The 16,326-nt window shown below is 37.1% G+C and overlaps 1 protein-coding gene across 1 annotated transcript in view; it reads left to right on the forward strand.

Moving 5' to 3' along the window:
• The window catches only part of PTCH1 (patched 1), an 81,596-nt gene that overhangs the window by 42,352 nt on the left and 22,918 nt on the right, over positions 1 to 16,326 (forward strand). Inside the window, 4 exon segments of the mRNA XM_043977732.1 lie at positions 7,574 to 7,692; positions 8,546 to 8,948; positions 9,889 to 10,198; positions 15,409 to 15,551. Of these exon segments, the coding sequence (XP_043833667.1) occupies positions 7,574 to 7,692; positions 8,546 to 8,948; positions 9,889 to 10,198; positions 15,409 to 15,551 (975 nt within the window).

Consider the following 16,326-nt stretch of genomic DNA (forward strand, 5'->3'; position numbering starts at 1 on the left):
TTTATTTATGTCATGCTCATAGTAAATAGTTTACCCTTATCCTAAGTTTCTGAGAGGTCAGTGATCTCATACTAGTTTTTGTATCTAAGAGCGCTTTTTAATCTATTTCTACCTTAGTTTTTCCACTCTAGAAATGGTCAATGTGAGGATTCTGAGTATTTCCCCCAAGTTCATCACTTACACAGGGCTAATTAAATTGAATTCCATTTAATGTGCATTTATCAACAACAAACTATGTTCTAGGGACCATGCTAGATTAAGGGAGTACAAAGATAAAATGAGAAAAACAACAAGAAAAACCCACTAGTCCTTGCCCACAAGGAGTGATTTTTTTAAAAAAAAGGTCACAATTTCTGAAGTTCTCTAGTTACATGTATGACAGTGTAATTAAATATCATTTTGCTCTAAGTTCTGCCTATTCGTGTTACCTTACTTTTCTGATATTGTTTAGCAAAATAAAAGGGAGGGAGTTACAGTCATACATGAACAGGAAAACCAACCAGCAAACTAATTAATTAATTAATTTGTTGTATTTTGATCAACTCAGACTTTTTTTATTTGAACTTGTCTTCTGTCATCATCATCACTATATGGTCTTTAGCAAATAGCCATGTATTTTAATTTCACAAATACCCTAGAATGTAAAACAAAGTCAGCACCTGGACTGTACTCAGTACTTGATAAAGTTAACAAATAAACCTTTGTCAACAAAACTATTAACACAACCATAACTTGTAGGATTCTACAGCTAGAAGGACTTGAGAGGGCCACAGCCCAAACCTTGTATTTAACAGTTAAGAAACTGAAGCCCAGGGAGGTTGTCATACAGGTGACAGCAGGATTTGAACCCAGATCCTTTATACTTGTTAACCCATGCTTTTTTCAGTGTCATATGCTGCTAATATGTATTTGTTTATCTTTACTATGAGATACACAGGCCTGCTCAGAATGTACCATGTCATTGCCCGTGGCAGGCCAAAAAGCTATGGTTTCAAAAGGGCAAGTGATTGGCTTTTTATATAGACAGTGTCACAGTTACAAGGCAAATAATCTAGTTTCTAGCATTTTTAATGCTATTTGACCCTTTTGACAAATACTTTTCATAAATTCTTGAGCAACACTGATTTAGTATTCAGAAGAAAATTGTGAAGCACTGAAAGATTTTTTTGGAAAGATCAATGATTGTAGATCACTGCCTAGCACCGTTTGCTCAATATCATCTTGAACGCTCAATATCATCTTGTACCTTGTAGGTACTTAAATGCTTATTGAATTTAATTGAAAATCAAATATTTGTTAAATAGATAACACATTTTAACCTCACCTATGACAAATTCAGAAATGGTTAAAAACTACTTTAAATGGTACTTAGTCATGTAATAATTAAATTAATAATTTTTGTATGATTGTAGATGTGTACTCATCTTATTAGTTATTCAGCTTTTTTCCCTTTTCCTTGGATTTTTTGTAGGCATGTGCTAAACTAGACTTTCAGGTTTTATTTTGTCCCTTTAAGCAGATAGTGGAATTGAATGGAAACTTGTAAATTTTGAGATATAGTGGAAATTTCTCTTCTCAATCTCAACTATATCTCAAAAAAAGAGAGAAATTTCTCCCTTCCCTAACCTTTCCACGCTCCCCATCCCTCCCTTTCCCCCTCCTATTTATCTTTATCTCAGCAATACAAATGAAATCAAGATAAAACTCATATTTTCTTAATTGTCTTTTATTTCACATGATCCTTTGATCATACTAAAGATTATCCATGGCAATCTTTTGAAAAAAGAATATTAAACCTTTTCTTTTACATCTTATGCTATAGACAAAATATTTTTTTAAGTGTATAATAAACTAAAGTCTCCATCTGTTAAAAAAAATATCTTAGGGGAAAAAATAGCCTTTGGGAAACTGCATTTCTGATTCAAGCCACTAGAGCACCATTTAGTAAATTGCTTTCATCCCAAGAGGGCCTCCTTTATGCTCTAGGAATTGTTTCTACACTGGGAAACTCTGGCTCATTCAGTATCCCCAAAATGTTATAATTACTTCAATACTCTAAAAGAGTTGCTACTTAAAAGATATTTTGGTTACTTTTAAAATCCATTGACATCCTTCACTGGCAAATAGGCTTTACAAATTCTCTTTTTCTAACATGTACCCAGTTGTGACCATTTGTATCCAGTTGTATTCATTGTGTTTACATTGGAGAGACTCCCACAGGCTAAGTAAGGATCTGGAGTGATCCAAAATTGTTCAATCCTATAAAGAAACAGATGTTAACATCCATTTTATTCCTCCAGCTCCACCCCCTGCACCCCATTAGAACTTTTTCTAGCCTTATTAAAAGAAGTGGGTGAATTTTTCTAGTGATATTGAAATGTCTGATCTCTTCATGCATCTGTCCAAATCCCATCTCTATACAAATAAGCAGTGACACCATCTCCAGTCCTTTGGGGCAAAATAATGTGTCAAGTATGCACCCAGTGACCTGCACTGGGGCTCTGCTGGTAACTGAATGGCATTTGCTCTTCAATGAAAAAAATCCCAGAACAGAACTCCTTATTGTTCCAAATGGGAAGAGTGTTTAGACTGAGACCCCATTAGGCAGGGTCCATGCCTTCTCTGTGCTCTCTAAATACATTGTCAGGGCTTGAGATGTCTTTGTTTTGCATGTCATAAGGTGTGACCGATATGAATGAGATGATTTTTCAATAGCTGATGTTTCTTTTAATCACAATACCTTAATCAGAATGCAAACTGTAGTTCTTTGTGGATTTCCCTACTTACACCTTAAACTCCATTTAAGTCATGCCATGACCATTCTTCTGTATTTTCCCACTTTATTTAGAGTTGGTTTAAGTAAGAAAACTGTTGGTTTTTGGGGGTTTTTTTGCTTTTCTCCTGATGCACCTAAAGAACCACTAAAATAGTTTCCTTCTTTTTTCTTCTTTTCCTTCTCCCCCTCCCCACAACTAGAGAAAATTACGAAGCAATAAAAGCATCTTACTTTTCTCTAGTTCAGTAAGTTAGAACAGAGGTGCCTTGACTTCTTCCTACTTCTCTTATTAACATGTGATCATGTAGAACAAGATAATTCTTTAGGAACTTAGGAAAGCTGGGAGAAGGAAGATGTAGAAAGGAACATTCAGCTAAGGGTGGTTTCAGAAGAGAGTGGGTGATTGCATATTTGTGTGAGTTCCTGAGACTCTTTCCATCCTCTACTCATCCATCTCAAGGAGTATATTTTAGTGAATATGATAAAAGAACAAATGAAGTTCAAACAAAGAGGAAGAGATCCCATCTGGTTGTGGACTGGAGAAGAATGGCTTTCAGGCAGATCCTTGAATGGTGGGTAGGATTTCAGCAGGTATCCACTGGTGATGGGAAAAGGCATTCTAAAAGAAGAGAAGAACATTGGTAAAAAGCGTATAGGGGACTAGAGACTTTGTAGTTGAACTCCTACTGTTCTTAGGAAATTGCCATGAGGACCCAAATATTAGTTTAATATTTCATTAGTATTGAATTATATTGATTTCTAAAATACTTTAACTTGCTTCCTAAGTAGACGTTTAGCTTTTAGGGGGAGGTTCACTAACTCATCCAGACCACTGGGGATACCATTTGGTGAACCATGATGCAATGACCTGAAAATTTTATTGCATCCTCCCCCACTGTGTGATTTGCTGCATTATGTTAGGTATGGGGAGAATCAAGAATACTTCTTAATCATGCATAATGGAAGCTAATGCATACTTCTTTGATAAATATATTTTTAATTTGTGTGGTAAAAGAAAGAAATCAGTTATAAGGTTCATTGCTACATGCATTTTAATATATGTCAGATTATATCCTTTTATAGAAAGTAGCAATATCAAGTGTGAACTAATTCAATATTGCTAGGGAAGAATATGTATTATTCTTCCAAATCAGTGTTAATATTGTATTAGAAAGCAGGTTGCATTTAATTTTGCATTTATTTAGAAATAGAGTGGGGGCAGCTAGGTGGCACAGTGGATAGAGCACTAGCCCTGGATTCAGGAGGACCTGAGTTCAAATCCAGCCTCAGACACTTGACACTTACTAGTTGTATGACTCTGGGCAAGTCACTTAACTCTCACTGCCCCACCCTCCAAAAAAAATAGAGAAGGGATTTTTTTTCTATCAGAGTATAAAATGTATGAGATCAAAATATGTAGACTTTTTATCTTTACAACCAACATGACAAATGTGTTTGTGTACATGTTATTTACATATCAACCCACGTGTATATTCCCACATGGACTAGTTGTCCTTTTAAGTATCCTGTGTTGGAAGGTCCCTGTAAGGAGCTTCCTCTACCAGTGCAGATTAGCAGCTCCTTTGCAATTTACTGTTTTATAGAGTTGTCTGGAGGCATTCAGAGAAAGGCTAAGTGATTTGCCTGCAGTTACAGAACCAATATTTGTCAGAGGTGAGACTTTGAACACAGGACTTCCTGTCTTGAAACCAGCTATGTAAAGCTGCTTTTCTTACAGGACAGTTACATACTCTAAGGAATACCCATAGTTCCTTAAGAATATAGACATGTCAAGAAACTGGCCTAGCCTGTTTAAATATAGGGGTTTTTTTGTTTGTTTTGGGGGTTTTTTGTGTGTGTGAGGCAACTGGGGTTAAGTGACTTGCCCAAGGTCACACAGCTAGTAAGTGTTAAGTGTCTGAGGCCGGATTTGAACTCGGGTACTCCTGACTCCAATGCCGGTGCTCTATCCACTGCGCCACCTAGCCGCCCTTAAATATAGTTTTTAAAAAAGACTCACTAGTTTCCTTTTCTGGCACCAACGACTTTCTGTGCTGCTGTTGTAAGAATTTAATTAATAAAATTAAAGCCTTGGGGGCAACGGGGTGGGAGCAGAATGAAAGGGGGAACATCTGGGTTGTGCATGTTCTATCAGAAGGGAATTGCCAATCGTCATCCATAAGGTGGAAGTCTAAGTGACAGGCATCCTTGGCTGTTCATCACCTCTGGCTATGATATACACCCACTCTCCTTGGGTGGTCTGCCAGGAATGGAAAATAGCAGCACATACCTTAGGTAGGGCCCCAACCTACTAGCCTCACTTGGCTTCTCTCTCAGTGACTCCAGCACAAACAACTATTATTCTTTCACTTCACTTAACAGATGCGAGAGTAGCAGCTGGATTTTCTAAGGGATGGAATCACTGATATTGATGGGGGGGAAACCGCAAAGGTTGTGTGTTTCATTCCGTTTCAGATACCTCCCCCTCTCCAGAAATATAGTCTGTGCTTTCCATTTATACCTTTAAAAAAAAAGAAAAGAAAAAACAAGAAAACCATGAAAAAGTTATCTTTTTGGCTGCTTTGCCCCCATTTTTCTTTTTCCTAGGACTAAACTCTTCTCCTAATCTAGTCTCCCTATCTCTGTGTTCCTTACTTTTCAGCATGGAAGGGAGTGAGGTTGGAGGCACAATCCTTCTATACTCAATCTCTAGGGCACAAAGCTAATACATTTCTGAAATCCTCAACATCATAGGTGCCCCAGGCTTCTTTTTCATAAGTCTATCTTTCCCAGGGAGAATAAAAACAAATTTTAAAATGAACAAACCTCTTTAAAAGGAAGAGCATTCTCTAGCTTTGGTTAGAAGGGGTTACTAGGAAATGAATGCCTTTGACTTTGGTTCATTCATTCAACATTTTTTATTAAGTGCCAAGGAAGCACAAAGTAATGAGTGAGGCACTGGGGAGACACAAAGGCAAAGCTGCCCTCAAATGATCTTACAAGTCTTTTAGAACCATGTTGCCTCTGTGCAGTTTAAGGACATATGAGACATGCCTCTAATATTCCTCTTATTATAAACCCTTTGAAAACACTAATTTTTTTTCTAGGTGCTTTGGATAGAGCACTAGGCCTGGAGTCAGTAAGACCTAGGTTCAAATCTAGCCTTAAGCACTTATTAGCTGTTTGACCTTGGGTAAATCACTTAACCTCTCTGTGCTTCAATTTCCCCAACTGTAAAATGGGGATCTAATGATCCTAACTCACAAGGGTCATGAAGAGCAAACAGAATCATATTTGTAAAGTACACAGTGCATATAGTAGGCTAGTTATTATCAATCATCATTATTATTCAGATTTGGGGCTGCCACTTATTTCCAATTTTTCATTTCCCATATGGTCTCCCCTGTTTACAAGTATTTAATATTTAGCTGTCCACTAACAAACATAACAAGAAATTTGATCATGAAATTATCATTTTAATTTCTAAACCTTGATCATTTATAGCTTCAGAAGAAAAAATTTTAATGGGTCTCTTCCTCCTATTTATCCTCCCTATTCAACTGGCCCTCTGTTGACTTATCCTGTGTAGACCCAATTTTATGATCTTTACTAAGTCATCAGGAGGCTTACTGGAATGCTACAGACTTTAGCCTAAGGTTTATGCTGCATTATGGAGTGATTTTTTAAAATTCTGTACTTGTTTATTCTTTATATGTTATAATCACATAAAGGAATTTCTTTCCTGCTTACTATCCTTGACCTTTTATTTTATTTGCACACAAAGCAGCACCACAGGGTATTGCAGAGGATATCTGAAGCTGATTAAAAAACCCCAGAGGAGATTTGAAATGTTAATTTGTTTATAAAAGGTACCATTAGGATATACTCAATCTGTCTTATGCACAAGTTCTAAAAATGCCAAATCCATGTCATTTTTTAAATTTACAGGAAAAAGTTTTTAAAATAATAAACCACACCAGAAATACATACATCATTCTATCTTTGTATGTGTGACTTGATTATCTCATAGCAAGTTACTAAGTAAAACATTAAAAAATTAAATTATGTACTCAGAATTTTTAAATTGCATTCGATTAGATTTAACAAACATTAAGTGCATAGATGCGTAAAGCTGTGTACTAGGCACTAGAGATACCCAGAAAAAAAGAAATAGTTCCTGCCCTTAAGGAACTTATATTCTACTAGGAGAGGTACAACATTTACAGGGAAAAGTAAATTCAAAGTGTATACAAAGTACTTTCAAGAAGGAAGGAGACACATTGGGAGGGGGAGGGTCAAGGAAATCAATGCCTTTTAGGGCTAGAAAAAGTGGAGGACCTCAGAGAAAACCTAGTAAATGCTACTTCCTTATTTTATACATGGTGGTGTTGGTAGTGGTGACAATAGCTAGCATTTCTATCATGCTTGGAGGCTGACAAGGAAATCTGCATATGTGATCTCATTTGATTAGATGAGGAAACTGAATAAATGCCTTGCCCAGGCTTTCAGACTCCTAGACCAGATTTGTTTTCTGTTTCATGTCTCACATATGCCATTGTCTTTTGGTGATGAGATCAAAACCAAGCAACAGGTTAATAAACCCATGAAGGAATGTCTTTTTACGTTACTTGAATTTTTCTGTTTTAGCTATACCATTCACTGTTAAAGATTACTGTCTCAGATATCCAAGGGTGTTAACTGGGTAAAATTAAAAGGAACTTGAAGACTTTTTCAAGTAATTTCCCATTCTGAGAAGAGACCTGTTTCTGACCTTGATTTCCTTTTCTTGGTTTCTAGGCTGCTATAGTAGTTGTATTTAATTTTGCCATGGTTCTGCTCATTTTCCCTGCTATTCTAAGCATGGACCTATATAGACGGGAGGACAGGAGGTTGGATATCTTCTGCTGTTTTACAAGGTAAACTTCTATAATAAATAGATCTGTATTCAGTATTTACAGAGCAATACTATTTACTCAGCACATTCTAGTTCATAAATTTAAAGGGAAAGGCAGTTAGGTAGTTTGCATCAGGATATTTACCATATATAGTTTTGGAAAGGACTTCAAGTCATGGAGGTGGGTGAAGGGAAGGTCAGATCAGTATCATTTATGTGCTTTAATTAGCTATATTCAGGGCCAACCATCTGGTTGGTTAATTTATTCTTTCTTCTTTATCAGAATTGATTTTTTTTTTAACATGTAAAGGAAGGATGGTTAATAGCTATACCATCTAGCAGATTCTTTTGAGGGAAAATGAGTTTGGAGTATTTATCAAATCATTTGAGCATATTATTTTCAAGTGAGCATATTATTTATCAGATCACTTGAGTATTATTCTCACTTTATAGATTTAAATATACTGAGTCCATTGTATAATGTATAATATTGTATAATTGTATAATAAAGGAAAAGTCTATGACTAAAGAGTCAAGAAACCTGGATTCCAGTCTTGATTCTGTCTCATTAACTTTGTGACCATTGGCAAGATGCTGTTTCTCATCTGTCAAGAGGGGATAATGCTTGCCCTTCACCCAGAGCTGTTAGGAGGAGGGTCAAATGAGGTTAAGGGTATGAAGGAGTGTTCAAAGGGATATTCTAATGAGAAGTATTATCAATGGTTTATATTGCTGAGTACATAACATGAACTCAACAGTTGCTGACCTTAATAAATTAGTGGTTTTTTCTTAAGTCAGAAATGAATAAGATTAAAAATGTCAAGTGATGAATTCCTTAGTTTCAGTGTAAACTTAGAATCCTTTTATTCTTTCAGCCCTTGCGTCAGTAGAGTGATTCAGGTTGAACCTCAGGCCTACACAGATACCAATGACAACACCCGTTACAGCCCTCCACCTCCATACAGCAGTCACAGCTTTGCCCATGAAACACAAATTACCATGCAGTCAACAGTTCAGTTACGCACTGAATATGACCCACACACCCAGGTGTATTATACCACCGCAGAACCTCGCTCGGAGATCTCTGTGCAGCCTGTCACCATGACACAGGATAACCTCAGCTGCCATAGTCCAGAAAGTACAAGCTCAACAAGGGATTTGCTATCTCAGTTCTCAGACTCAAATCTTCATTGCCTGGAACCACCTTGTACTAAGTGGACCCTGTCATCTTTTGCTGAGAAGCATTATGCTCCATTCCTCTTGAAACCAAAAGCCAAGGTAATCTGTCAAAAACACATGATTCTAACTTTTATTTAGAAAAGGAATTCTTAACCTGGGGTCCATGAACCTATTTTTAAATATTTTGATAGCTGTATTTCAACATAATTTCCTTTGTTGTACCATGTATTGTATTTTCTCAGCTTGAAAACCTTACACTAAGAAGAGGATCATAGGCCAAAATGGGGAAGTCCACAGTGCAAAAAAGGTTGAGAATTTATGCTTTAGAAGAGTAAATTAAGCATCAAGGTAGACCAGTAGATAGAGTGCTAGACTTTGATTTGGAAAGTTCTGAGTTCAAATCCAGCCTCAGATACTTGGTTGTATGCTTTTAGACAAGTCATTTAAACTGTGTCTGTCTCAATTTTCTCTTCTGTAAAATGGGACTAATAATAACACCTACTTCCCAGGGTTATTTTGAGGATAAAATGAGATAATATTCATAAAGTATCTTGTAAACCTTAAAGCAATATATAAATGCTATTATTTTTATTATTCTATGCAATTGATTGAATTTCACCTTTTTCTTCTCTCCTCCCTGCCACTACCCTTAAAAAAAAGAACAACTTAATGTGTATTATATTAGGGTATTCTGAAGGATTCCACAAACTCCAGAACATACCCATGTTGATCTGTTTATTTTGTAAGGAAGAACTCTGGGGATGTTTATTGTACCTGTAGTGGGAAGTATCCCCTGGAGTTTCTTTGAATACAGATAGATCATTTATCTACATGAAATCTCTTCTGTATCTCCTAGTGACATTGATTCACATTGATCTGATCCCCAGGAGGAGAAACTCATTAATTTCAATTTAATCTTGAGCCACTATGGTGGTAAAGAAAACATCAATCTGCTTTTGAGTGCTTATTGTAGCCTGCATCTGTTTTTGCTTGATTGAGTTGCCCAGGTTCTGATCCTCTGCCTTCTGTTTTGTTGCAGGTTGTGGTCATCTTCCTCTTTCTGGGTTTGTTAGGGGTCAGCCTTTATGGAACCACTCGAGTGAGAGATGGGCTGGATCTGACTGACATCGTGCCACGGGAAACTCGAGAGTATGACTTTATCGCAGCTCAGTTCAAATACTTCTCTTTCTACAACATGTATATAGTCACTCAGAAAGCAGACTATCCAAATATCCAGCACTTACTTTACGACCTTCACAAAAGTTTCAGCAGTGTGAAGTATGTCATGTTGGAAGAAAACAAACAGCTCCCTAAAATGTGGTTACACTACTTTCGAGATTGGCTGCAAGGTAGGAAACAATCTGGGCTCTTTTTATTTTTTTGTTTTTGTTTTTGTTTTTGGTGAGGCAATTGGGGTTAAGTGACTTGCCTGGGGTCACACAGCTAGTAAGTGTCAAGTGGCTGGGGACGGATTTGAACTCAGTTCCTCCTGAATCCAGGGCCAATGCTGTATCTACTGCGCCACTTAGCTGCCCCTCCTTTTATTTTTTCTTTTTATTTATTTATTTTTTTGAAGTGAGGCATTTGGGGTTAAATGACTTGCCCAGGATCACACAGCTAGTAAGTGTTAAGTGTCTGAGGCCACATTTGAACTCAGGTACTCCTGACTTCAGGGTCAGTGCTCTATCCACTGCACCACCTAGCTGCCCCCCCCCCTCCTTTTATTTTTAAAGAAAAAATTTTCATTTGGTCTTTGGGTTATCTACCTTTCTTTCAAAAGTCTTTGGGAAAATAACCCTGCAGTGTCTTTTTTAAGTGATCAGGCTGAAGTACTTGCTGTTTCTAGGTTCAGTTCTCATATCTTCCAATTTCTTTTTATCTTAAGCAACTTCCAGAGACTGCATCTATGTAAAATGGAGCAAACTTGAGCACAGTCGTGTATATATTAGGGACTACAGTGATCAATGGTCAGAGTGCTCTGGGATTCCCAAGGGAAATTCCATTGGTTAGTGTTGTCAGATTCTTCCAGCATGTAAGGTACTCCTTGAAAATAAGTTGTTTGCTTTAGGGAGACTATGGTTTTACTGCATCAAGTAGTACCTAATAGAATGGTCTGAAAAAATGAATGACATTTCTATAGTGACTCACTCTCAAGTTATAGATGATAGATTTCAAAGAACCTGGCTCTTTAAGCATCATGATTTAAAATGAACTATCTTTATCATTCTTTTACTTGTGATGTTTAATCAAATCCTACATTATTTTGCTACAAGTAATCAAATTGTGTCTAGAAATACCTTTATTCCTTTTCCTCCTTTCTGTCAGAAACTAGAAAAATTAATGAGTGTTATTGGCCTGGTGAAATAATTTTCTCTTGACTATTAATAGATTGAGTGTTGCAGTCAGTGATTTCTAGAACACTTGTGAGTTTATTCTGTATATACACATGCAAAAGAGACTGGCAAATTAGGGTAATTTTCAGAATCATTGAGGGAAAAATACTTATATTGATATATCTAGATAATTGTGAAAACACTACATGTTGGCTTGTTTTCCACATAATTGTAGTAATTCTCTGCTTTACTTGGCATATGTGGACACATGCTAAGTGCCTTTTGAGATATCTTTTCTTCTAGAAATACTTAGTTTTTACATAATAAAGAAGCCAACAAATTTTATGATTTTTAAATTATTCCTTTTCCTAGGAGTTTTAAATTAAATGACATATTAGGCTAATTGCAATTTGTGTTTCAGGAATAATACACCATTACACTCTGTGGCCTTGACCAATCTATTCAATTCATTTTATTTTAGGGGAAAGTGACTAGGAGAACTCTGACTTTAAGCTCATTTTCAAACATGTTCATGAGATTAACTTTAATTTATTTCCTGAGTTTGTTTGCATTTTTATGCAGTAGTTTTGAAAACACTGTATTTGGAGTTATCAGTAGGAAGAAACCCAAGCAGTTGAAGAATGCCCTGGTTTTTAATTTTTTTTCCCCCATTGACCAAAAGACATGCAAATAACTTGCCACAAAGAACAAAGAGATCTGCTGTGCAAAGCCAGTTGGTATCTCAAGAGAGGAGGGTTATTGTAGAATTTATTTCAGTGTCTTTAGGTCTTTCATTAGGAAGTTCAGTATGCCATGCTAATGGAGAGCTTGGGAAGAGGGCAGAAATGTATTGTCTAACTTGAGGCAGTGGATAGGGTTGAAACCTCTTTAGAGAGTATTATAAATTATTTCTCTGTTTTCTTCACTTTAAAGACTTAAAGAAGGCCTAAGGTTTGTGTTCAGCCTCTTCAGAGTCTATGAAAACTTTATGTGTTATAATCATTTTTGGTAGTAAATGAAATTCATAACACTCAACATTTAGACCAGATTAGATTTTTTCACACTCCCAAGATATAGCAAGCCCTCAAATTACATTTCCAACTCCAATGATGTTGGGATTTGGTAAGGACCACTGTACATAAAATAACTAAATACCATGATCATTGGCCACCTAGTTATTTTCAGGCCTGTTACGTGGTTGTTTTGGTCATTGAAAATTTACTCTGAGGATGCAATTATCCATGAATCAGCTTTCCATCAAAGCATTGTGTGCAGTTTTTAGCCATGTGACTCTCATTGACTTTTAATGGAGTTGTCATTGAAACTATTATGCATCTGTTCACATTGGTTTTCAATTACTTTTTAGTCATTTTACCTGATAAGAATATAGTAGAAACACCAAAATTATTTTATCACACAATTTTCAAAATGCACGCAGGTACAATATTAAATTAAGGATGCACACATAAATAAGTCCATGTTCACTTTGTGCTACAAATTTGGTGATTCATATTTCATGCCAAATTTGGTAAATGTAGTTAGTCTACATTAATGTTAGATCTTACAGCTTTAGAAAAGTTGATCCATTGAAGTTACATCATCAGGAAAAAAATTTGTATGTGACATTTTTGCCATGACATTTTACAAAGAGAAGTTTTTCAGACTCAAATTTTAATATTAGGCTTTTGTTTCACTGGGGATATTTGAGGGAAGAAAAGTGTTCATTGAGGGAAAACTCCATCTCTTGTAATACCTCTTATAGTATAGGTTATTAAATTATCTCATTATTACTTGATTTTTTATGTCAATCAGAAATTATTAAAAGTATTTTAAATGCATCAATTGTACCCACTGAGCAACTGACCTCTAATTTTCTTAGGCTGTTACTTCATTACTTTGTTCCATGTAATGCCATTTGGTTTCTGAGTGAAGAGAAGCTTAGTATACCACTTTGGAAAGAAAGTGAAAGGGTTAAAGCAAAGCTGATTCAAGTAATAAGGTCATGAAAATTCTTATTGTGGTGAGGAAAACACAAGGGTATGTTTTGTTGTTTATTTAAAGAAAAAAAGGCTTTAGGCAATAAAACAACATCTGTTCAGTACTTCATGTTGGGTGCATGCTTTTCCATGAAAAGCAGTGTTTCTTAACTTAAAAGTGACTGTTCCTTGGCGGTTTCTTTTCTCTCTCCCTCTCCCTCTCTCTCTCTCTCTCTCTCTCTCTCTCTCTCTCTCTCTCTCTCTCTCTCTCTCCTTTCCCTTACTTACCCTGAATAACTGTCTGCCTCTCCCCCCACATGCACCCTGAATAATAAGGGCTTTCTTTCACCAAGACCACACATACCAGATACCCAAATTGTTCATATAAAAACAATGCCCAGAGCAATTACATAGAAAGTATCTAAGTGGGGTCTTCACTGCTCTCCAGGAAAGGAAGAAATCACTCTTATTTTTTTCCTCTTTTTCAACACCAAGGACCTCTCTATTCTAGAAAATCCTGGGCAAACAGAACCCTCTTTTCTATGAAAGTTCTGAAATTAAATACTGTATTTAAATTCACACTCTACAACAAAAAGTATTTACCCCCTCTTACTGGCTATAGTCAACCAAAAATACGCTGCTTTTGTTTAAAAGGTGTGTGTGTGTGTGTGTGTGTGTGTGTGTGTGTGTGTGAGAGAGAGAGAGAGAGAGAGAGAGAGAGAGAGAGAGAGAGAGAGTGAGTGTTTCCTGGGCTTTGGAGGTCTACTTGGGAGGTGACTTTGAAGGGAGAGGGGGGAAGGGAAAGGGAGGAAGAGGTGGTACCGGTGAAGAGTTTGTAAATGCCAGTGATCATTCAAACCCTAGGGCTGTGTCACGGGGGGCCATGTTTTCTCTTCCAACACTTCTATCTCTTTACAGCTGTAGCTAAACGATCAGATCTGTAATGATGGTTTTGATTATGGAAGCTCAGCACAGCTGTGTGTGAGGTGGGTTGGTGGGCTCCCTCCCACCCCCACCCCCTCAAGTGCTCTCTTTCCTTGGACATGCGGTTTGTCATCTGTTCTCACAGAGCTTTCTTGTATTGATGGGGCTGTGGCTTCCTGTTCTAAATCTGATCCAAATTTTGTGCTGTGAGGTATTTCCCCTCCACCCACACCCCTATTCCTTCCCTCCCCTTCCTACCCAGACACAGATACACATGCCTGTTCTTCTGTGCACTAGCAAGCGCACGCACACGAGCACACACAAACACACATGTGCGCACACACCCCTTTTACTTTTAAGGGTGGCAAAGAGGAATATAACAGTTGAGAGTGAATAGGTGTTGGCTGTGATCTTTACATATGCTGGCAGTAGATCCCACGTCTTATATTAGCTACACAAGTTGAACAGATGGAACAAATTGACAAAATCGTGTTCACTCATGCTGTGCTCAAGAAGCAGCTGAGTTGCTGTTTGAAGTTGGAAGCTTGAGTCTGTTTTTTTTCCTCCTCTTTCAGTGGAATTTCTGGTTATATGAAAGAACCTGTAGCTTAGCACCTTACAGTAGCTAAGAGAACTAATGTGCATGGTGCATCTCTTCCTTCTGGAGTGTTTTTCTTTAGTTAATGTAGTCTACCAACTTTTTGTGTGGTGAAGAGCAGGGAACAAGATAAGGTGAGAGTTGTGAGGAGAAGGAACAGAAAAATTGTGTGTGAGCATGTGCATGTGTGGACACATGCATATTTATGTACATGTATGTTCCTATATGCACATATGTGTATATATTTGGTATACAATTAAACCGAAAATCTAGATTTTAAGAAAAAGCAGGAGCAGCTAGGCGGCACAGTGGATAGTGCACCAGCCCTGGATTCAGGAGGAACTGAGTTCAAATCTGGCCTCAGACACTTTACACTTACTAGCTGTGTGACCCTGGGCAAGTCACTTAACCCCAATTGCCTCATCAAAAAACCCCAAACAAACAAGAAAAAGCATAAAACTCAAATAAATGATAAGTGATATTATTTTTCCTTCAAAAGCATTGGTGGTTTTCAAACTCAAATGTACCTCAAGTATATTCAGTTGAATTCCAATTCATTCACAAAAACTAGATCCTTATGAATGTCATCAAACAGAAGTTAGAATGCACATTCGGTATTTTTAAGAGGCCAATTTATTTTTCATCTCATTTTTTGTTTTCCAAACTAAATTTTATCTTTCTTTGGTTAGGATTTTAAGGTATCATGCTTGTCTACCATCTTTCTCTAGGACTACAAGATGCATTTGACAATGATTGGGAAACTGGGAAGATCATGCAGAATAATTACAAAAATGGATCAGATGATGGAGTGCTAGCCTACAAACTCCTGGTGCAAACTGGCAGCCGAGATAAGCCCATTGACATCAGCCAGGTAGGTCCCTGCAGTGCAGTGGAAGGAAGAGTATGTTTGTATCAAAGCATCTGGGTTCAAATCCTGTTTCAGCCACTTAACTATCTATCAGAGTTTGGACAGATCATTCTCTTCTAGCTCTAAATCGGTGAGGTTATGAACATTGGGTGAAATGCTCTAGGAAGGATGTGTAGACTTTAAGAATCTTTTGGGGGGAAAAGACTCTTTGGGGGGGTTGGTAAAGAAACTGAAAAACTTGTCATTGACAGACTTCCAGATTTTTCAGGGTCTTCAAGTCTGACCTATAACTGAACAGGAATCCCCTCTACAATATACCGTACAAGTGGTCAAATAGCCTCTAATTGAAGAACTCTAGTGTTTGGGAAACCTACTGTCGAGAAGGTGGAGGGAGTTTTCTCATATGGGACTTTTCTGTACCTATGAAATCACAGGTTCAGTCCCTATCCCTATCCTATCTTCATCTGTCAAATGAGAATAATAACATTTGCCCTATCTCTCAGGGTCATCATAAAGATAACACACAGGAGTGCTTTGAAAAGTCAAAGGCATTAAATGAATATAAATGATCATTGGTGGTTGACTTTTGGTCCTTGTATGTTGTCATGCTGGCTTTTATTTTTCTTGTGATCTAAATCTGAAAAGTAGGGTTATTTGAAAGAGAATTAGAAGGTGGGGGAGAGAAATAAAAGGAGTTTAGTAGAGGACTTGAAGGAATAATCATTTTCATTATTTAACCCATTTGTGTCACTCTGGCCCAAGGAGTGAAGATAAGTTG

This window comes from Dromiciops gliroides, chromosome 1, assembly GCF_019393635.1.
Source record: "Dromiciops gliroides isolate mDroGli1 chromosome 1, mDroGli1.pri, whole genome shotgun sequence".
Taxonomy (NCBI): Eukaryota; Metazoa; Chordata; class Mammalia; order Microbiotheria; family Microbiotheriidae; genus Dromiciops; species Dromiciops gliroides.